Raw genomic sequence first — 20,482 nt, forward strand, 5'->3', positions numbered from 1 at the left:
CCTGGTTGAAGGCAGTGTTCACCCTCCTGTCTTCTGGGCATTTTCAGACCTGCCTTTGGGGGGCGTGTGTGTGTTGGTGCTGACCTCCAGGCCGAGATGTGCAACACTCAGGTAGGCCTGTTTCCTGGGGCAGGAGGGGCAGCTGGTGGCACTGGGCCTAGGGGGAGCCCAGGTTCACACCAGAATACATTTGTGGTTCACACCAGCACACATTTGAGAAAGACATTGGGGCTAGGTGAGGTGGCTCACACCTGGAATTCCAGCACTTTGGGGGGCCAATGTGGGTGGATCACCTGAGGCCACGAGTTCAAGACCAGCCTGGCCAACATGGTGAAACCCCATCTCTACAGAAAACACAAAAATTACCAGAGTGTGGTGGCATGTGCCTGTAATCCCAGCTACCCGGGAGGCTGAGGCAGGAGTGAGCTGAGATTAGGCCATTGCACTCCAGCCTGGGGAATAGAATGAGACTCTGTCTCAAAAAATAAAAATAAAAAAAAAGAGAGAAGGACATTGGACCCCAGTTTGTAAACCAGGCCAGTCCTACTGATGGCCGCAGAGCCCCTGAGGAATCCTGCCTCCCTCTCTGAGTGCCACTTTGCCCTCCGGAGCACATCTCTGCAGGGAGAACCTCCCGGCTAGGAATACAGTCCCAGCTGCATGGCTGCAAAGGAGTCTTTTATTTATAAATTGAGGTGACATTTTCGTAGCCTAAAATCAAACATTTTAAGGTGGCAACTCAGTGGCCTTTAGTACGTTTGTAAGGTTGTGGAAGCTCCAATTTTTAAAGAAACTGCCAAACCATTTCCACAGTTTCCAGTACTCTGGAGTAAACCCCGTGAGATAGGCCATCACCCTCCATTTCCCCCAGCCTCACCACCTCAGGCCATTGGTCTCCCTTCTGTCCCTGTGGATTGACCTGTTCCGGACATGCCACTTCCCTGGCACCAGACGAAAGGTGCGCTTCCTGTCTGCCTTCCTCCCCCCACCGAGCCATGTCCTCAAGGCTCACCTGCGCTGTAGCCTGCGTCAATGTCTCATTCCTCCTTCTGGCTGAATCATATTCTACGGCAGAGATAGAAGACATTTGCACCTGGTCATCTGCTGATGGACATTTGAAGTGTTTCCACCTTTTGGCTCCTGTGAACAGAGCCATTATGAATGTGCTTGTGCACGTTTGAATCCCGGTTTTCAGGGGTTTTTTTGTTTGTTTTAGATAGAGTTTCAATCTTGTTGCCTAGGATGGAGTGCAACGGCGAGATCTCGGCTCACTGCCACCTCCCCCTCCTGGGTTCAAGCGATTCTCCTGCCTCAGCCTCCCAAAGTGCTGGGATTACAGGCATGAGCCATTGTGCCCGGCCCCGTTTCCAGTTTTTTTGGGAGTATCTGAAAAGTGGAATTACTGGATCATATGGAAATGCTATGTTTTACTTTTAGAGAAACTGCCAAACCATTTTCCACGTGCCCAAACCATTTCACTTTCCCGCCAGCATTGCACGAGGGTGTTCTCCCCACATCCGCCGCCACACTTCCTGGCTTTCTGTTTTTTTTCTTTTCTTTCTTTCTTTCTTTTTTTTTTTAATAGATAATGGGGTTTCACCATATTGGCCAGGCTGGTCTTGAACCCCTGACCCCAGGTGATGCACCCGCCTCGGCCTCCCAAAGTGCTGGAATGACAGGTGTGAGCCACAGCGCCCAGCCTGTTTTCTGTTTTTTGATTTTGGCCATCCTGGTGGTGTGAGATGGTAAAAGATTCTTTTCACATTGAGTTAAATTCTGTCCCCTGCTTGGATGGCCCTGGGCATGGGTTTGGCCCTGGCTGTACGGCAGTTCTGCATGTGATGAGACCCTCCCTTTCCTCCTTCCCCAAATGGACCTCCAAGACCTCTCCAGACCTTGAGGGAAGGGTCTTTGGCTGGAGCACAGGGTGGTGCGATTTCGTGGAGGCAGCATGGTCAGCGTGGCTGCCCAGGGAGTCAAGTCCGATTATCTTCTCAGTGCATAAAAGCCCAGCATGCCTGCCTGGGTGCAGAGGCTCTGGTGGTGAGGGCTTTGCTTCTGGCTGCCTGCCTCCCTTTGGTTACCTTTCTCTAGGTGGGCTGCCTACGGAACACACGCCCTTGTCCCCATTTGATCAAGTCTGGGCCTTAGAAGCAGAGGCTCTGAGCATAACGCTCTTTCCCGGCTTTCTTCTTTATTGCATCCTGGCGTTCTTTACCAGAGTTTTCCCATCAGTAGAGAGAGGCTGTTGCTCCTATCACTACAGTTTTCAGAGCAGGGAACCAAGGTACGGCCTGGAGCTGAGGCCACACCCACATCTTGATCACACTGCAGAATGCCGTGCAGTCTCCCAGGGACAACCCCCACTCCATCATCCCCCTCCTCTGCCTGTCCTCTGCCTCCTCCCGGCCAGGCCTGTGAGAAGACCCAGCTGGAGTTCATGTCGGAACAGTGCGCCAGGACAGATGGCCAGCCGCTGCCCTCCTCCCCTGGCGGCACCTCCTTCCACCACTGGGGCGCTGCTGTGCCACACAGCCAAGGTGGGGTCTGCGGAGCTGGGGTGGGGCAGGAGCCAGCTCTGGAGACCCTTGGACTGGGCAGAGTCATGGGGGTTTGGCCTACCATCCCTCTAGCACTGGGTAAAGTGGATCTGGCTTCCCACAGACCATAGATCACACTGCGGGCAGGCCTCGCTGGTATATCAGGCACTGACGTTCCATCTCTGCATCTCAATTTGCCATCTGTGAAATGGAGATGTTAGCAGTAACTCCCTCCCTCGTCGCTACAGGGATTTGGGGAGATAACTGGGGAAACAACAAGTGTGGTCCTTGGTTGGTGATTCTTTGTTTTGAGACAGAGTCTTGCTCTGTTTCCCCAGGCCAAAGTGCAGTGGCAGGATCTCAGCTCTCTGCAACCTCCACCTCTGGGGTTCTAGAGATTCTCATGCCTCAGGATTCTGCAGGATTATGCTACCACGCCTAATTGTTTTGTATTTTTAGTAGAGATGGGGTTTCACCATGCTGGCCGGGCTGGTCTCAAACTCCTGACCTCAGGTGATCTGCCGGCGTCGGCCTCCCAAAGTACTTGGGTTACAGGCGTGAGTCACCGTGCCCGGCCTTGGTTCATAATTCAATACCATTAGTTATTAGATTAGATTAGGACTGTGATTAGGATTATTGCCTTAGGAGGCAGGATGGGGTGGAGGTGTATAGAAACCCTTGCCCCAAATGCAAAGGATGAAGCTGGGTGGGGGCTGGCGGGCCTGCCCCTCCTGCTTGGTTCAGGACCCCTTGTTCACTCTGCCCTCTCAGGGGATGCTCTATGCAGACACATGTGCCGGGCCATTGGCGAGAGCTTCATCATGAAGCGTGGAGACAGCTTCCTGGATGGGACCCGGTGTGTGCCAAGTGGCCCCCGGGAGGATGGGACCCTGAGCCTGTGTGTGTCGGGCAGCTGCAGGGTAGGCACGTGTGGACGTTGGCGATGGCCCTGAGGCCTGCCTGTCCTATTGGAAGGCTCCTGGGTGCAGGTGGGTGGGTGCTGGCCCCAATGGAGCTGCAGTGCAGTCTGCAGGAGTGGTGCTGCCTTGGAGTCGGCCTGGGGTAAGGGCCGCACGGTGACCTTGGGCGAGTTACTGAGCCCTCTGTGCTTGCTTCCTGGGTAGATGTTGGGTACTACAGAAGTGTCGCTGGTTTTATGGATCCCAGAACTTCAGAGCTGGCAGGGCTGTGGTGTTGGTGAGGCCAGCACCCTCCAGTGACACTGGCCCTCTGTCCCTCCCTTTGCATAGACCTTTGGCTGTGATGGCAGGATGGACTCCCAGCAGGTATGGGACGTGTGCCACGTGTGTGGTGGGGACAACAGCACGTGCAGCCCCCGGAAGGGCTCTTTCACAGCTGGAAAAGCTGGAGGTAGGCGGCCTCCCTCAGGGCTCTCCAAGGACCCCTGCAGCCCTGAGCTTGGTGCAGGGGCCGCTCAGGACACAGGGCCGGCACACTCACTGGGCCCTGGATGCCTCCTGCTGTGCCAGCTTCTCCTTCCTCCACTTCGCCACCCTCCTGTGGCAGGCTCAGATTTTGGCCTTGATGCTGCTGCCACTGTGGTGCCTCAGTCATGGTCGCTCACTGTAGCTGTGCTACAAAAAAAAAGAAAGAAAGATGGACGTTGAGCAATCTGTGGCAGGCCAGCCTCTTCTCCCCTGCTCAAGAGATCCCACTGAGAGGGACATCAGTGAATGAGAGGGATGGTAGTTACGCTTGGAAAATCCTTGCCTTTTGTTTATTTATGAGGTCAAAAATCATTTGCAAATGCCAGTGCTTCTATGGTCAGCAGAGACTTGAGCCCTGCATCCCTCTGGCGTGCCCTGCCATGCTTGAGAACTCTGGCCCTGGTCCCTTGTCCCAGCCAGGGCAGAGCCTTGGCAGGTGGTCCTCTGGCCTGCTTTTGACTGCCCCCCCTTGCAGGGGACTCACTGCCGCTGGAGGCAGCTTCATGATGTTGTTAGCTTTTTCCCAGCCAGCTAAGATCAGCTCCCTTTGCCTGTGATGCGATGGCTGTGAGGGTCCCGCATGTCTCCTTCTTTGCTTCTTCCTAGAATATGTCACATTTCTGACGGTTACCCCCAACCTGACCAGTGTCTATGTTGCCAACCACAGGCCTCTCTTCACACACTTGGGTGAGTTGACTGGAGGACACCCACCCAGTTAGCTAGGCTGCAAAGGTCCCCAAGATGCCCTCACTTCTGACATCAGCTGCAAGTTCAGGGGGTTCCCCAAACCACCCTCAGGCTTGATAATTGACTAGGAAGACTCTCAGAACTCACTGAGCACTGTGGCACGTGACTGTGGCTCCTTCCAGGAAAAGGACGCGGGTTAGAATTGTCCAAGGGAAGAGACGTAGGCAGAGTTTGGGAGGTTCCAAATGGGAGGCCCACGCGTCTCAGGGACGTGACACCCTTCCAGCATTGGAGAGTGGCCATATGCATGGGGTATTGCCCACACAGAAAGCCCACCAAGTTTTTACTGGGGTTTGAGTGAAAAGACACAATTGATTCATTGGCCACATGGATACCCTCCGTCTCCTGGCGACCCAAAGCCCCCACCCTAAATCACATAGTTGGTCCTTCTGTGCAGCCAGCCCCTGCCCTAAAGGATGACACTTGTGACTGCTGTGACCTGTGTTTCCTCTTGAAGCCAATAGCAAAGTCTGGGCTTCTCTTTGGGTGAGACCCACTTCTTTGCTATTCAGGGCATGGTGGGTCTTTCTGGAAGGTGACTGCAGCTGACCTTTGAAGCCTTGGTTGCCAGCACTTAGCATGGGGTCCCTGAGCCCTGAGCCTGTTGAGTTCTGTGCATGAGTGCCCTTGGTCAAGGAGCAGGTCATGGCACTCACCAGGTTGTGGAAAGAGGCGCAGAGCCTCAGCTGTGGGGAAGCCTCTGGGTCAGATGCCTGCAGCTCTCTAGAGGAGGGCTGGGGACCCCGGGAAGGAGGGTGAGGCGGGGGCTCAGCTCCACACGACTGACGGGGCTGGTTCCGCTGCAGCGGTGAGGATTGGAGCACGCTACGTGGTGGCTGGGAAGTCGAGCATCTCCCCTAGCACCACCTACCCCTCCCTCCTGGAGGATGGCCGTGTCGAGTACAGAGTGACCCTTACTGAAGACCGGTTGCCCCGCCTGGAGGAGATCCGCATCTGGGGACCCCTGCAGGAAGACGCTGAGATCCAGGTCCGCAGGAGAGCCTGGGGGAGGCTGGCGGGGGCTTCTTGGGGGCTGCGGCTGCTTGCTCGTTTATCCATCCATCCATTCCCTGATTTGTTCATTCACTCATTCCGTAGTCACTTGCAGGGAACCCACTATGTGTTGGGCCCTGTGCTAGGCAAAACGTAGCGAGCATAAAATATAGCTAAATCCTCCAGGGGCTTAGGGTCCCACAAATGAATATTAAAATGTGCCTGTGCCCAGGGCCCATGGGAGAAGGCCCTGCCATTCCGGAATCAGGTAGCATTGGAGGGCCCCGTGCAGGGGTCAGGGGCTTCCGGGAAAGAGTGATGGAGTTGAGGTCTGAGGTGAGCAGATGCTTCTTGGCCAAGCAGGGAGGGAAGCATATGGCCAAGGGAACCATGTCTGTGTGGGAGGGATGAAGGAAGGTGGTCTACCTTGTGGGGCTGTGGGGACATTAAGGCGTGGATGCAGGTGCAGTGGCATCTGGGGAGCAGGCCTTGTTGCCGAGGAAGCTGAGAGCAGATGTGGCTCTCACTGCTTCTTTGGGGCAGGGTGCATGGGAACCGGAAGACTGCATTCAGGCGTGTCCTTGGTGACATGTGCTCACCTGTGTGTCCCCTCTGGCGCTTTGCTGAAGAAGCATGTGGAACATGGACAGAAATGAGCACAGCTGAAACAATCCTGAGAACCTTTGCAGAGGGGCCCAGTCTCAGCGGTCCCTGCTGGCTTCTCTGGCAGCGTTTTCCAACCCTACAGCTCCTCCCCCAGATCCGCCCAGCCTCATCCCTTCCCTGCCGGAGTAGGCTCCTTTCCTGAATCAGGACTTCCCTGCATTGGGCCTCAGAAGCCCCACTGTAACCAACACAGGCCTGCAGAGTGGCCACACGTGGGCATCAGGGGCAGGTGCTGAGTGTCACCTCACCCCCGGCTCTGGCCTCCAGCCAGTGTCTTTCTTGGGCTGGCCTTGGGCGCAGGACCCAGTTACCCTCCTGAAGAGCCACAGGCCCAGGAACTTGCTGAAAGTCTTCCTAGTGCTCTCTGGGCCAGGCCCAAACCAGCAGTTGGTTGCAGGGCCCCAGGGACCTGGTTTCTTCCTACCGATGCCCGGGCCTCAGCTCTGGTCCAGAAGCACTTTCTGTGCTGACGCTGTCCTATCCCTTCTTGGCTTCCTTAGCCCAGCCTAAGGTGCCTCACAGGCATATGTCGGTGACTCTTCTTCCCAGGGTCCCCAGTCCTCCTCTAGGGTGCCGCAGGCATCTGACCCAGCTTAGGGAACCTTCTCTGTGCACCCAAATACCATATCCTCTAACCTACCAATTGCTTGCCAATTACCCACCCCCAGCCCCCTATCCCAAGCCACTGAGAGCTCCTTGAGGCCCAGGCAGTGTCCTGTGCACTGTGCTGTCCTCAGAGCCTGACACAGGTCAGTGTCAGCGATTGCCTGTCTTTGTTTTGGTTCTTGCTGTTTTTTGAGAGAGGGTCTCACTGTTGCCCAGGCTCAAGTACAGTGGCGCTATCGCAGCTCACTGCACCCTCCACCTCCTGGGCTCAAGTGATCCTTCCACCTCAGCCTCCCAAGTAGCTAGGACTACAGGCATGCCCCACCATGCCCAGCTAATTCTTTAATTTTTTTATAGAGATGGAATCTTGCTATGTTGCCCAGGCTGGTATGAAACTCCAGGGCTCAAGTGATCTGCCCGCCTCAGGCTCCCAAAGTTTTGGGTTTACAGGCATGAGTTACCATGCCTGGACAGTGATTACTTGTTGAATCAAAGATGATAGGGATGGAAGAAGAAGTTGGGAGGCTTCCCAGGGGAGGTGGCCGTGACAGTGACCCTCAGGGAGCCCACTAGACAAAGCCTGAAGCTCTTCGTCTGTGTGTGCAGGTTTATAGGCGGTACGGCGAGGAGTATGGCAGCCTCACCCGCCCAGATGTCACCTTCACCTATTTCCAGCCTAAGCCACGGCAGGCCTGGGCGTGGGCCGCTGTGCGCGGGCCCTGCTCGGTGAGCTGTGGGGCAGGTGAGGCCCGGGGAAGGCTCACCCACAGCATGGCTTGCCCCTGCAGGGAGGCGGCCTAGCCCTCCCTCTTCCCTCCTAGGGCAGCGCTGGGTAAACTACAGCTGCCTGGACCAGGCCAGGAAGGAGCGGGTGGAGACTGCCCGGTGCCGAGGGAGCCGGCAGCCACCAGCGTGGCCAGAGGCCTGCGTGCTCGAACCCTGCCCTCCGTAGTGAGTGTGGTGCTGTCTGTGCAGCTCCGGTGGGGAGAGAAGTTTCAGCTGGGGCTGCTGGGCTCTGCCCCTGGCCACCATGTAGTTTGGGCCTGGCTGAGCTGCTCCTGTGCAGGCTCTCACCACCCATGCCCACAGCCCTGCGAGGGGGGCTCTGTGAGTGCTCCCATTCTGCAGGTGAGGACACTGAGTCTTGAGGCAGACATTGGTGATAATGTCAGCCCAGCAGGACCCACACCTGCTGCCACCTGTCTGGGCTACCACCTTGAGCTCAGGTGCTCATGGTGAGATGGAGGTGATCGCTTACCTCCATGGAGGGTTGTGGGGAGACTTGGGGAGCTCCTGGTGCAAAGCCCCTAGCGGTCATCACACCTGGCAGGGGCACACTGTTAGGGATAAGGCCATCCCTGTTGGCTGCAGGATGGGGGCAGCTGCCCAGCAGCATGTGATACGGACGTCTTCAGGCTTAGGCATCTGTCCAGCAGCCCGGGGACACCTGGAGAGGCTGGGCTGGCCTTAGTGGCCAGGGCTTGTCCCAGACCAGGGGAAGTACGTCAACACTCACCACCCCATCACCCCAAGCCAGCCTGGGACGTGGCCAGGGCCCCGACGCTCTGTCTACTTCCTCAGCTGGGCGGTGGGAGACTTCGGCCCGTGTAGCGCCTCCTGTGGGGGTGGCCTGCGGGAGCGGTCAGTGCGCTGCGTGGAGGCCCATGGCAGCCTCCTGAAGATGTTGCCCCCAGCCTGGTGCCGAGCAGGGGCCCAGCAGCCAGCTGTGGCAGAAACCTGCAACCCTCAGCCCTGCCCTGCCAGGTGAGCATGGGGATGGGTGGGGCCGGGACAGGGCCTCCCTGAGAGAGCTCACCCCCGCTCTGAGCCCGAGCCCTTCTGAGCATCCCCTCCTCCTGAGGCCTCTGGCAGGGCCTCCGCATCCTGGGTGATAGGCAGTGTCACCTGGAAGCTGTAAGTGCCAGCATCAGTTTCTTACTACCCAGGAGATCCTGGGCCCATTGTCTCCCTCTCTGAGCTTCCGAGCCCCTGCTCTGAAATGAGGATGCCAACCTGCCTGGGGTTGGGGGAACAGGGGCTGCAAGGATGAGGTCAGACTGTGAAGGGAGAGCAGGAGATGTCACTTCCTCATCACCACCATCTCCACGGTGCCCATGTGGCCTCATCTCATCCCCTCAGTATCCGAGTTGACAATGGCTTATCGTTCTACCTTGCCACTACCTGGCTGGGTGGCAGGGCAGGTCCTCTCCTCTGTGGGCTTGTTTTGTGACCTGTCTGGTGGGAGGGGATTGGTCTGGATCATTGGTGGGCTCCTTTCCCCTCTCTCTTATCTGTGGCAAACAAAGCAGTCACCACTCTTCCTGCTGAGGCCAGATGGGGCCTCAGAATCCTTCTCAACACAGCTCTCCAGGCAGCCACTCCTGCTCAGAGCTGACTCGAAGCCGAAACCTGTTGGCTACCCTTGAACCAGGTGATCCAATTCCACGTGGCACCTGTTTCCCTGCACAGAGTCAGTGATTGCCTGGCTGGAGGTCGGCCTCTGCCTCTGGAGAGCTTCTCTCTCTTTTTTTTTTTTAAGACAGAGTTTTGCTCTGTCACCCAGCCTGGAATGCAGTGACATGATCTTGGCTCACTGCAACCTCTGCCTCCTGGGCTTAAGCAGTCCTCCTGCCTTGGCAGGTGTGCACCACCAAGCCCAGCTAATTTTTGTATTGTTTGTAGAAACGGGGTTTTGCCAGGTTGCGCAGGCTGGTCTGCAACTCTCGGGCTCAAGCAGTCTGCTTGCCTCAGCCTCCCAAAGTGCTGAGATTACAGGCATGAGCTACTGTGCCCAGCCAGGGATGGGTTCTGTCTCTGCATCCTGGGTGCAGGTGGGGTACCTGACTGTCGAGCAGTGAGGGCTTGTTGAGTGGGAACCTGATGGCTGATGAATGGGGAACCCAGTGCTTCGGGGAGAGACCCTGAGCTTCGCTTCTTTGTGGGGCCCCTCTTTGGGCTCCTGGATGTTGGGGAGCAGGTCCTCTGCCCCAAGCAGTTGGGTGGCAGAGGCAGGGCCTGATGACTGTCCCATGCCATCTTCAGGTGGGAGGTGTCAGAGCCCAGCCCACGCACATTTGCCCATGGAGCAGGCCTGGCCTTGCAGAACGAGACCTATGTGCCAGGGGCAGATGGCCTAGAGGCTCCAGTGACTGTTGGGCCCAGCTCCATAGACGAGAAGCTGCCTGCTCCTGAGCCCTGTACCGGGATGTCATGCCCTCCAGCCTGGGGCCATGTGAGTGTCCTGGACACGAGGGTGGCTGGGGCTGTTGAGTCCTTTACCTGGATGGGAGAACGAGGAGTACCAGTTGCAAGTGTCCTCCAAGCTAGAGCCCAAACACCGTCCTTCTGTGGGAACGCTGCCTGAGGGCTACCCCTGCTCAGAAAATAAGCTTAGAAAGAGGGGTCAGGGCCCCGGGGAAGGTCCCGTTTCCCTTGCAACCCGGGCTGAGAGAAGCATCTGAGGAGGGTTTAATGCAGTTGCTGCACAGAGAAACGCTTCCAGGCTCCCACCCAGAGTCCAGGGTCTGGAGGCTGACTGGCCTTGCTTGGGTGCTGGCAACCCTTGCCCCTCATGGCTGGGTGGATTGCAGGGCCGGGCATGCTCCCATGTCCCACTCGTGGTCCCCAGCTCTTGGCCAGGCCCACAGTGAGCACTCATGCTGCTGAGGAGCCTGCAAAGGTGGTTACGCAGCGAGGACACCTGCCGGGAGACCGGAGAGCCAATCTCTCCAAGGGAGCAGGGAGGGAGCCGTGGCATGCATATGCCATTTCCTGCTGTCTCCCTCTCCTGAGAAAATCGGGATGGAGTCACTGGGTGCTTGGAGGAGTCCCACACCCACCAGCTTGTTGCTGTTCCCCACAGCTGGATGCCATCTCTGCAGGGGAGGAGGCTCCCTCCCCATGGGGCAGTACTAGGACGTGGACTGGAGCTGCACCTGTATGGACCCCTGTGGCGGGGCTGTGCTCCGTCTCCTGCGGGCGAGGTGAGGACCCCTAGGATGCTCCTGGGGACCAGCACTCATGGTAACTCTGTTATCCACTTGCATCTTGCCACCTTCTAAAAGCATTTGAGGTGGATTACAGAAAATCCAGACTGCATGGTAATATACAAGGAGCCTGGGCATAGTCACTGACAGCCACTTCAGATGTGGGCATTGACTGGCTGAAAGGAAGGAAAAGATGATAATGCTGGACAGAGCCATTCCTCACCGCCCCGAGAGAGCTGCCAGAGGGGGCCCCAATTGACGGCCTGAGCAGAGAAACCTCAGCTTAAAGATACACAGTGTTCTTCGGTTTTCCCAATCTTGTTTTATTGCAGTAAAACACCCATATCATAAAATTTGCCATCATAACTATTTCTACCTGTGCAGGTCAGTGGCATCAGGCACATTTGCACTGTGGTGCAGCCATCACCACCATCCTCTCCAGAACTTCTCCAGTTTCCCAAACGAGCTCCGTCCCTGTAAAACACGAATTGCATTTCCCCTCCCCAGACCCTGGCAACTTCCATTCTCCTTTCTGTCTCCATACTCTGTGACTCTAGGGACCTCATAGAAGTGGGATCAAATAGTATTTGCCTTTTCGTGACTGGTTGATTTCACTGAGCGTGATGTCCTCACAGTTCACCCATGTTGTAGCTTGTGTGACAGTTTCATTCTTAACACAGAGAGAGATTCCATTGTGAGCACATCCCACATGTCTACCCGTTCATTCATCTGTGGACGCTCGCTCGGCTTACTTCCACATTCTGGCTGTTGCGAATAACGCTGCTGTGAACATGGGTGTGCAAGCATCTGTTGAGTTACTGCTGTCGGTTCTTTTGGGTGTATACCCTGAAATGTGGTACTGGTCAGATGAGAGTTCTATGTTTAATTTTTGAGGAGCTGCTGGACTGTTTTCCCCAGTGGCTGCACCATTTTACTTTTCCACCAATGGTGTGTAAGTGTTCCAACATCCTCCCATCCTTGCCAACACTTTTTATTTCTGTGTTTTTTTTTTTTTTTTTTTTTTTTGACCGTCTCACTATGTTGCTGAGGCTGGAGTGCAGTGGTGTGATCTCGGCTCACTGCAACCTCCACCTCCACAGTTCAAGTGATTCTCATGCTTCAGCCTCCCGAGTAGCTGGGACTATCAGTGCCTGCCACCATGCCCGGCTAAATTTTTATTTAGTAGAGACAGGGTTTCACCATGTTGGCCAGGCTGATCTCTAATTCCTGACTACAGGTGGACTGCCCACCTTGGCCTCTAGTGCTGGGATTACAGGCTGAGCCATCACACCTGGCCTATTTTTGTGTTTTTTATAGTGCCATCCTAATGGGCTTGTCTCCCCTTTTATAAATATAAATGACTGCAAGGTAGATGCCATTATCTTTTTTTTTTTCTTAATGTAAGATTCAGAGGAGTGAAGTCAGTTGTCTGAGGTCACACAGCTAGTAAGTGGCAGAGCTGGGACTGAAACCCAGGCAGGCCTCATGTGCTAGAGCCGCACAGTGAGCCCAGGTTGTGGTCCTTGCTGAGTCTGACTCTTGGGGCTCCGGGTCTCTACTTCATCCACGCAGGCCTGATGGAGTTGCGTTTCCTGTGCATGGACTCTGCCCTCAGGGTGCCTGCCCAGGAGGAGCTGTGTGGCCTGGCAAACAAGCCCGGGAGCCGGTGGGAGGTCTGCCAGGCTGTCCCGTGCCCTGCTCGGTGAGTGAGGGGAGCAAGACTGTGCGGGGGATGTCTGGCCTTAGGGTGTGGCCTCCTACAGAGTGCTGGCCTTTTCCCTGCAGGTGGGAGACCCGAGCGTTGGCTCCATGCCCGGTGACCTGTGGAGGGGGGCGGGTGCTGCTGGCTGTGCGCTGTGTGAGGCTGGACCGTGGCCGCCCTGTTCCCCTGCCTCACTCCAAGTGTGGGCCAGAGCCCCGGCCCAGCTCCCTTGAAGTCTGCAGCCCAGAGCCCTGCCCCGCCAGGTGGGCCCCTTCCCAAGGACATGGGAGGTTCTAGGTCTGCATCCTGGCTCTTCCCTCATCTCCAGGCCCAATCTTTTGACCCTCAATGTCCTCACCAGTGGGAGCAGGACATACTGTGTGCCCAGAAGACTGTGGGGGTTTAATGAAGGGATTAAATGCATGTAAAGTACATGCTAAATGCAGTGAGTGTAAATGCATGCTGGAAGCAATGTGTGTCAAGTGCATCACACGGGACGCTGCGGGAGCACATGGTTGCTGGTGCATTTATTCATCTTTATGGAGCACCTAGGCCCTGGGGCTGTCCTGGAGCTAGGGGGCACGGCAGCAGAGAACAAGGCAGACGGATGTCCCTGACCTCCTGCAGCAAATGCAAGGGGAAAGAGGGACAGATAAGAATAGGACAGAGGAGGAATACAGTTTGATGGATGGGGTTCAGTGCGATGCAGCCAAACGCAGCGGCGGGGAGGTGGGAGGGCTGTTGCGGTGGGCTCTGGGGCAGTGGTGCTGGGATCACTGTTTGAGGCAGACATGTAGAGCCCTTGGGTGCCTGGACCCTACCCCCACTGTCTCTGGGACACGACACCTGTGCTTTGCCCTCACCTTTCCTTTCTGTAAAATGGGTTTGTCCAAATGTTCTGTCCCCTCTGCCAAGCCTCTTAGTGAGGACACAAGGGAGCCTCCAGAAAGAGACCCTCTCCAGGCCCTTCCCAGCTTCCTGTCTCTTCTTGGTCTGGGGAAATGGCGTGGAGACCTGGCTCCCCTGGGTTCACAGGCCTTGGGGCTGTTTGGCATCCCTGACTCCAGTTTGCCCCAGATGGCGGTACAAGCTGGCGGCCTGCAGCGTGAGCTGTGGGGGAGGGGTCGTGCAGAGGATCCTGTATTGTGCCCGGGCCCATGGGGAGGACGATGATGAGGAGATCCTGTTGGACACCCAGTGCCAGGGGCTGCCTCGCCCAGAACCCCAGGAGGCCTGCAGCCTGGAGCCCTGCCCACCTAGGTGAGTCAGCCAGTGATGGGAAGCTCCTGGTGTGTGCAGATGGCAGGCTGGGCACTGTGGTATGCACCTGTAATGCCAGCTACTTGGAAAGCTGAATCAGGAGAACCACTTGAGTCCAGGAGTGCAAGTCCAACCTATGAAGCATAGCAAGACCTCACCTTTAAAAAAACAAGATGGGGCTGGGCATGGTGGCTCATGCCTGTAATCCCAGCACTGTGGAAGGCCAAGGTGGGCAGATGACCTGAGGTCAGGAGCTTGAGGCCAGCCTGGCCAACATGACGAAACCCCATCTCTACGAAAAATACAAAAATTAACCGGGCGTTGTGCCGGGCACCTGTAAGCCCAGCCACTCGGGAGGCTGAGGCAGGAAAGTTGCTTGAACTCTGGAGGCAGAGGTTGCAGTGAGCTGAGACTGTGCCACCTCACTCTTGCCTGGGTGATAGGGTGAGATTCCATCTCAAAAACACAAAACAAAGCAAGACGAAGGTGGCCCAGTGGCCCAAGAGCCAGTCTGTGGGAATAGGGCTCCCTGGCGGGCTGTGCTAGGTGCGAGGTAAATTTTAAGCACCATGCGGACAGGGTATGGTGTAGGGAGGCCTGGGGGACAGATGAGGCCGCATTTGAGCAGAACCCGAGGCTGTGAGCACCAGCTCTCCGCTGTGGAAGACGGGAGGGCTGGAGGTCCCTGCAGGGACACACACAGCCACACGGGGACACGGGACAGCTTCATGACTGGGGTCCAGAGCCCAGTGGTTAAGGATGAACATTCACCCACCTCATTCACAGTTCTTTAATGGTTTCTTTTTGTAGGTTTGCATTTTCAATCCATTCTTTTCTATACCATACAAAAGCACTTTGGGAGGCCGAGGCAGGTGGATCACAAGGTCAAGAGATCGAGACCATCCTGGTCAACATGATGAAACCCCATCTCTTCTAAAAATACAAAAAATTAGCTGGGCATGGTGGTGCACGCCTGTAATCCCAGCTACTTGGGAGGCTGAGGCAGGAGAATTGCCTGAACCCAGGAGGCGGAGGTTGCGGTGAGCCGAGATGGCGCCATTGCACTCCAGCCTGGGTAACAGCAGCGAAACTCCGTCTCAAAAAAAAAAAAAACGCAACAGACAAACATGTTCCAGCACTCAGATTTCGTAGACAGCATCCTACCACCATGTTTCCTTCCTTTACTCTTTTGTCCCCTTACTTTTATTTATTTAGAGATGGAGTCTGGCTTTGTCGCCCAGGCTAGAGTACAGTGGTGTGATCTCGGATTACTGCAACCTCCGCTTCCCAGGTTCAAACAATTCTTCCTACTCAGCTTCCTGAGTAGCTGGGACTACAGGCACCCACCACCATACCCAGCTAATGTTTGTATTTTTAGTAGAGGCAGGGTTTCACCATATTAGTCAGGCTGGTCTTGAACTCCTGACCTCAGGAGATCTGCCTACCTCAGCCTCCCAAAGTGTTGGGATTACAGGCGTGAGCCATTGAATCGGTTATCTAGTTTTAAATAAAATCCAGTTACAGGTAAGATTTCCCTTAAATTTAGCCTGGAAGTGGTAGTTCACGCTTGCAATCCCAGCACTTTACGAGGCTGAGATGGGTGGATCATTTGAGTCCAGGAGTTCAAGACCAACCTGGGCAACATGGCAAAACCTCGGCTCTACTATAAATACAAAAATTAGCTGAGCATGGTGGTGCACGCCAGTACTCCCAACTACCTGGGAGGCTGAGGCAGGTGAATCACCTGAGCCTTAGGAGGTCAAGGCTGCAGTCAGCAGTGATAGCATCACCACTGCACTCCAGCCTGAGTGAGAGTGAGACCCTGTCTCAAAAAAAAAAAAGGATTTTACTTAAATGTAAATCCTGTACTAATCTGTGATTTATTTGGAGTATGTTACAAAGTAGGGTCCAAGGGATTCTTTTTTCTAAACTCTTAACCAGCATCTGTTGAACAAGCCCTGATTCCCCCAGGTGGCTCCTTGCTCATCTTGTTGTACATTAGAATCTGGAATCTACGTCTAGGCTTTCTACCAGGTTTTTCTCTCTTTGTTTTTTTGAGATGGAGTTTTTGTCTATTGCCCAGGTTGGAGTGCAGTGGTGTGATCTCAGCTCACTGCAACTTCTGCCTCTTGGGTTCAAGCAATTTTCATGCCTCAGACTCTTGAGTAGCTGGGATTATTTTGTATTTAAAGTAGAGACAGGGTTTCACTGCGTTGGCCAGGCTGATCTTGAACTCCTGACCTCAAGTGATCTGCCAGGTTCTGCTTTCTGTGGGTTTCTTTTTCTAGCTATTCCCTTGCCCAAAAGAATTGTTTTAAATGTTGTAGCTTTGTAACCATTTAACCTCCATGTTGTTACTGTGTCCTGATTTCTCTGCCTATGCTAAAGTCCCTCAGCTGTGTGCCCCATTTATTTTTCTACATCACATTTAGAGATAATCCGGGATTTCATGGGAATTACAAGGTTTTTCACACTGTACCCTGCCTGCATGTTGCTTAAATGTCACCTCCAACACCTAGCACAGCCTGCCAGGTAGCCCTGTTCTCTACAGACAGCCTCTTGGGCCACTGAGCCGCCCCTCACTTTTTTTTAGAGATGGGGGTCTCACTATGTTGCCCAGTCTGGACTTGAACTCCTGGGCTCAAGTGATCCTCCTGCTTCAGCCTCCCACATAGCTTGGATGCAGGCGCATACTACATGAGCTCTGGCTATCCTTTTGACGTTGCTGTAGCCACCCTAGCCTTACTATCCTAGAACATTCCAGGGATCCTCCTAACTTAGGGCTTCTGTGCTGGCTCCTGCTGCCTGAAGTCTTCTGTGGATGCCCTGAGGCCCTGGATATCCCTCCCCGAGGCTCAGCTCAGACACCACAACTCCAGAGTGGCGCAGAGCCCTCCCCGAGCACCAGTCCAGAACACTCATCCCTCCTGTGACTCTCTGCTCAGCACTCTGGGAGGCCGAGGTGAGAGGATTGCTTGAGCCCAGGAGTTCTAGACCAGCCTGGGCAACATAGTGAAACCCTGTCTCTACAACATGGGGCCGGGCGCAGTGGCTCACGCCTGTCATCCCAGCCCTATGGGAGGCTGAGGCGGGTGGATCACCTGAGGTCAGGAGCTCGAGACCAGCCTGGCCAACATGGCAAAACCCTGTCTCTACAAAAAATACAAACATTAACCGGGCATGATGGCACACGCCTGTAGTCCCAACTACTTGGGAGGCTGAGCTGAGAGGATGGCTTGAACCCTGGAGGTCAAGGCTGCAGTAAGCTGTGATTGCACCACTGCCCTCCTCACCCTCAGTAACAGGGCGAGACCGTGCCTCAAAAAACAAAAAAAACCCCTTAAAATAAAATATAAAATTTCTGCCGTGCACATGACAGCCCCGAGGGCAACACAGCATTCAGCCTTCATGCCAGTGGTGCCCAGGTGGAGAACAATCTGTGCTCGGAGAGGAGGCGGGGTCTGGTTTGGTTCACTGCCACCTCCCAGTGTCATGTAGAACAGTGCCAGGCCACAGAAGACATGGGCCCAAGAGGCAGCACTGCAGGGTCATGTGGGGGCGCAGGATCATGGTGAAGACCCAGCTCCTGTGCGGGCTGCTGGGGTTCACGTCCGGGCTCTGAAGAATACAGGCCATAATTCTTTATTCAGTGATTACCAATCAACTCTGTCAGTGTTAAGGTCCTCGGCCTTCCCTTGCAGAATGTGGGGTGTTGACATCCTCGCATTACCCAGGGGCTCACTTCCTGTCACGGTTACTTGGCAGCCCCTGGGGTGCTGACAGAGGTTCTGTGAGAAAGACAACTAAAGGGGGATGTGTGATTAGGGAAAAAGAGGCCTCTCTCTTTTTTGAGACTCTTGTTGCCCAGGCTGGAGTGCTCTGGAGCGACCTCAGCTCACTGCAACCTCTGCCTCCTGGGTTCAAGTGATTCTCCTGCGTCAGCTTCCCGAGTAGCTGGGATTACAGGCATGTGCCACCACACCTGGATAATTTTTGTATTTTTAGTAGAGATGGGATTTCTCCATGTTGGCCAGGCTGGTCTTGAACTGACCTCAGGAGATCCACCTGTCTTGGCCTCCCAAAGTGCTGGGGTTACAGGTGTGACACACTGTGCCTGGCCTTTTGGTAGCCCTGCCATGGCCATGAGCCCTGACCCCAGACAGGAGGGGCTCAGTGGCTGTGCTTCCCATCTTGCCTGGCCACGGAAGCTGTCTAGGCAAATGTCCAAGGACCTGAGGGTGAAGAGGGGCCCGCTGGGGCAGTACTGTCTCTAGGGAGGCCCAGCATCTCTCTGGGGTCTTCTCTTCCTGCAGGTGGAAAGTCATGTCCCTTGGCCCATGCTCAGCCAGCTGTGGCCTTGGCACTGCTAGACGCTTGGTGGCCTGTGTGCAGCTCGACCAAGCCCAGGACGTGGAGGTGGACGAGGCGGCCTGTGCGGCTCTGGTGCGGCCGCAGGCCAGCGTCCCCTGTCTCAGTGCTGATTGTACCTACCACTGGCATGTTGAAGCCTGGACGGAGGTGAGCACAGCGGGCACTTGGACTCCCTGTGGGGCTGGGGCAGGCATCAGCTGTGGCTCCTCATGTGTGGGGGAGCCTAGGGGGCATTGGCTCATGTGTCCCCTGAGAGGAAGAAGAGAGCTGGGGTCTGCTGGGGGAGAGGCAGCTAGAGGCAGAAAGACAGAGGCCTAGAGACCTGTGGGAGCTGGACTTAAGAGGCCCTGGGGTTTGGGGATGCTGGAAGATAAAACACAGGCTACTCAGTTCCACATGGATGAGGGAATGCCAGCTGTGCCATGCTCCCGGCAGGGCAGGAAAGACAAGGGTAAATGGGGCTCAGGCTCCCCACTAGAGGGGCTTGCTCATGGTGTAGAGGGGACACAGGGGCACAGCAGAGAGAGATGAGCCCACAGCCCCTCAGGCCTGCTTGCTCTAAGGCTTGAGAGACAGAGTCCATGAGGATGACAGCAGCCCAGGTTTCCCTTCTAGCTCCTCCCACCTACGTGAGCCACACCAGGCGCCCTCTCTGAGTCTCAGTTTTCTCGTCTGCAGAATGGAAACACTTACCCACCTTCTAGCTTGTACAAAGATTATGCTGGATCCACTCCTGGCCTGAGGTTACCACTGTCCTTGTCACCTTCAGGCAGGGTCAGCTGTGACTCCTCCTCCCCTCTCCCGGCAGTGCTCTGTTTCCTGTGGGGATGGCATCCAGCGCCGGCGTGACACCTGCCTGGGACCCCAGGCCCAGGAGCCTGTGCCCACAGACCTCTGCCAGCACTTGCCCAAGCCGGTGACCGTGCGTGGCTGCTGGGCTGGGCCCTGTGCGGGACAGGGGATGCCCAGCCTGGCACCCCACGAAGAAGCCACTGCTCCAGGACAGACCACAGCCACCCCTGCTGGTGCTTCCCTGGAGTGGTCCCAGGCCCAGGCCCTGCCCTTCTCCCCAGCTCCCCAGCCTTGGCGGCTCCTGCCTGGGCGCCAGGAAAGCCCAGCGCAGTCCAGTTATGTCCTGTCCTCCCTCCTGTCGGGTGGCTGCTGCGGGACGGGTGGGCAGCCCTTCCCTCTAGGAGGGACTGGCACAAGCACTTGGTCCCTGGGATGCGTGCTTGGGGCCCAGAATCAGGGCTGGCCCTCTTCCTCTCTGGCAAGCAGAACCCCCCAACCTTTAAAAAAAAAAGTTTTTTGGAGACGAAGTCTCCCTGTATCCCCCAGGTTGGAGTGCAGTGGTGTGATCTTGGCTCACTGCAACCTCTGCCTCCTGGGTTCAAGCGATTCTCCTGCTTCAGCCTCCTGAGTAGCTGGGATTACAGGTGTGCGTCACCACACCCAGCTAATTTTTGTATTTCTAGTAGAGACGGGATGTCACCATGTGGGTCAGGCTGCTCTCGAACTCCTGACCTCATGATCCGCCTGCCTCGGCCTCCCAAAGTGCTGGGATTACAGGCACAGAACCTCCCTTTTGCTACTATCAAGGGGAAGTAACTTGTGAGCCCCCTGGCCTCTGGGCTGCTCTGCATGTGCCCCTCTGGCCGGAGCATCTGGAAGCAGCTCTGTGCCCCAAAGGTGATGCTCTGACCCATGCAGCCCCTGCCCCTGTCCTGAGAAGGCTTCCAGCTTGGCTGTGGAGGACAGGGTCCTCCCCTACCTCTTGGTCTTCTTCCTCAGCTTGGAAGCCCTGGAGCATGCCCTGCTGGGAATCCTGGAAGCGCTGCTTACCTGCCTCCTGCTCCCTTTCCAGGTGCCTGTGGCAGGCAACTCCTTGAGCCGACAGGAACCATTGACATGCGAGGCCCAGGGCAGGCAGACTGTGCAGTGGCCATTGGGCGGCCCCTTGGGGAGGTGGTGACCCTCCGTGTCCTTGAGAGCTCTCTCAACTGCAGCGCGGGTATGTCTAGGGCCACGCAGGCAATGCTGCCAGTGACAGGCCCTTCCAGGAGCCAGCACAATGCTGGCAGGGGCCCCATGTGCATTCCCGCCTTTACTTTGCATCCCATCTCATGACTGGGGCATGATGATCTGCATTTTACAGATGAGGAA

At 55.8% G+C, this 20,482-nt stretch overlaps 1 protein-coding gene across 1 annotated transcript in view; it reads left to right on the forward strand.

The window, feature by feature from the left end:
* Nucleotides 1–20,482, forward strand: part of ADAMTS13 (ADAM metallopeptidase with thrombospondin type 1 motif 13) — a 34,893-nt gene that overhangs the window by 11,466 nt on the left and 2,945 nt on the right. Inside the window, exons 11-26 of the mRNA XM_078331064.1 lie at nucleotides 48–111; nucleotides 2,414–2,540; nucleotides 3,312–3,460; nucleotides 3,791–3,911; nucleotides 4,595–4,675; nucleotides 5,542–5,723; nucleotides 7,607–7,742; nucleotides 7,822–7,951; nucleotides 8,582–8,764; nucleotides 10,043–10,232; nucleotides 10,863–10,983; nucleotides 12,559–12,688; nucleotides 13,766–13,948; nucleotides 18,262–18,466; nucleotides 19,128–19,446; nucleotides 20,184–20,330. Of these exons, the coding sequence (XP_078187190.1) occupies nucleotides 48–111; nucleotides 2,414–2,540; nucleotides 3,312–3,460; nucleotides 3,791–3,911; nucleotides 4,595–4,675; nucleotides 5,542–5,723; nucleotides 7,607–7,742; nucleotides 7,822–7,951; nucleotides 8,582–8,764; nucleotides 10,043–10,232; nucleotides 10,863–10,983; nucleotides 12,559–12,688; nucleotides 13,766–13,948; nucleotides 18,262–18,466; nucleotides 19,128–19,446; nucleotides 20,184–20,330 (2,468 nt within the window). The remainder of the gene's footprint in view (nucleotides 1–47; nucleotides 112–2,413; nucleotides 2,541–3,311; nucleotides 3,461–3,790; nucleotides 3,912–4,594; nucleotides 4,676–5,541; nucleotides 5,724–7,606; nucleotides 7,743–7,821; nucleotides 7,952–8,581; nucleotides 8,765–10,042; nucleotides 10,233–10,862; nucleotides 10,984–12,558; nucleotides 12,689–13,765; nucleotides 13,949–18,261; nucleotides 18,467–19,127; nucleotides 19,447–20,183; nucleotides 20,331–20,482) is intronic.

The sequence above is a fragment of the Callithrix jacchus genome, chromosome 1 (assembly GCF_049354715.1).
Source record: "Callithrix jacchus isolate 240 chromosome 1, calJac240_pri, whole genome shotgun sequence".
NCBI classification, from domain to species: Eukaryota; Metazoa; Chordata; class Mammalia; order Primates; family Cebidae; genus Callithrix; species Callithrix jacchus.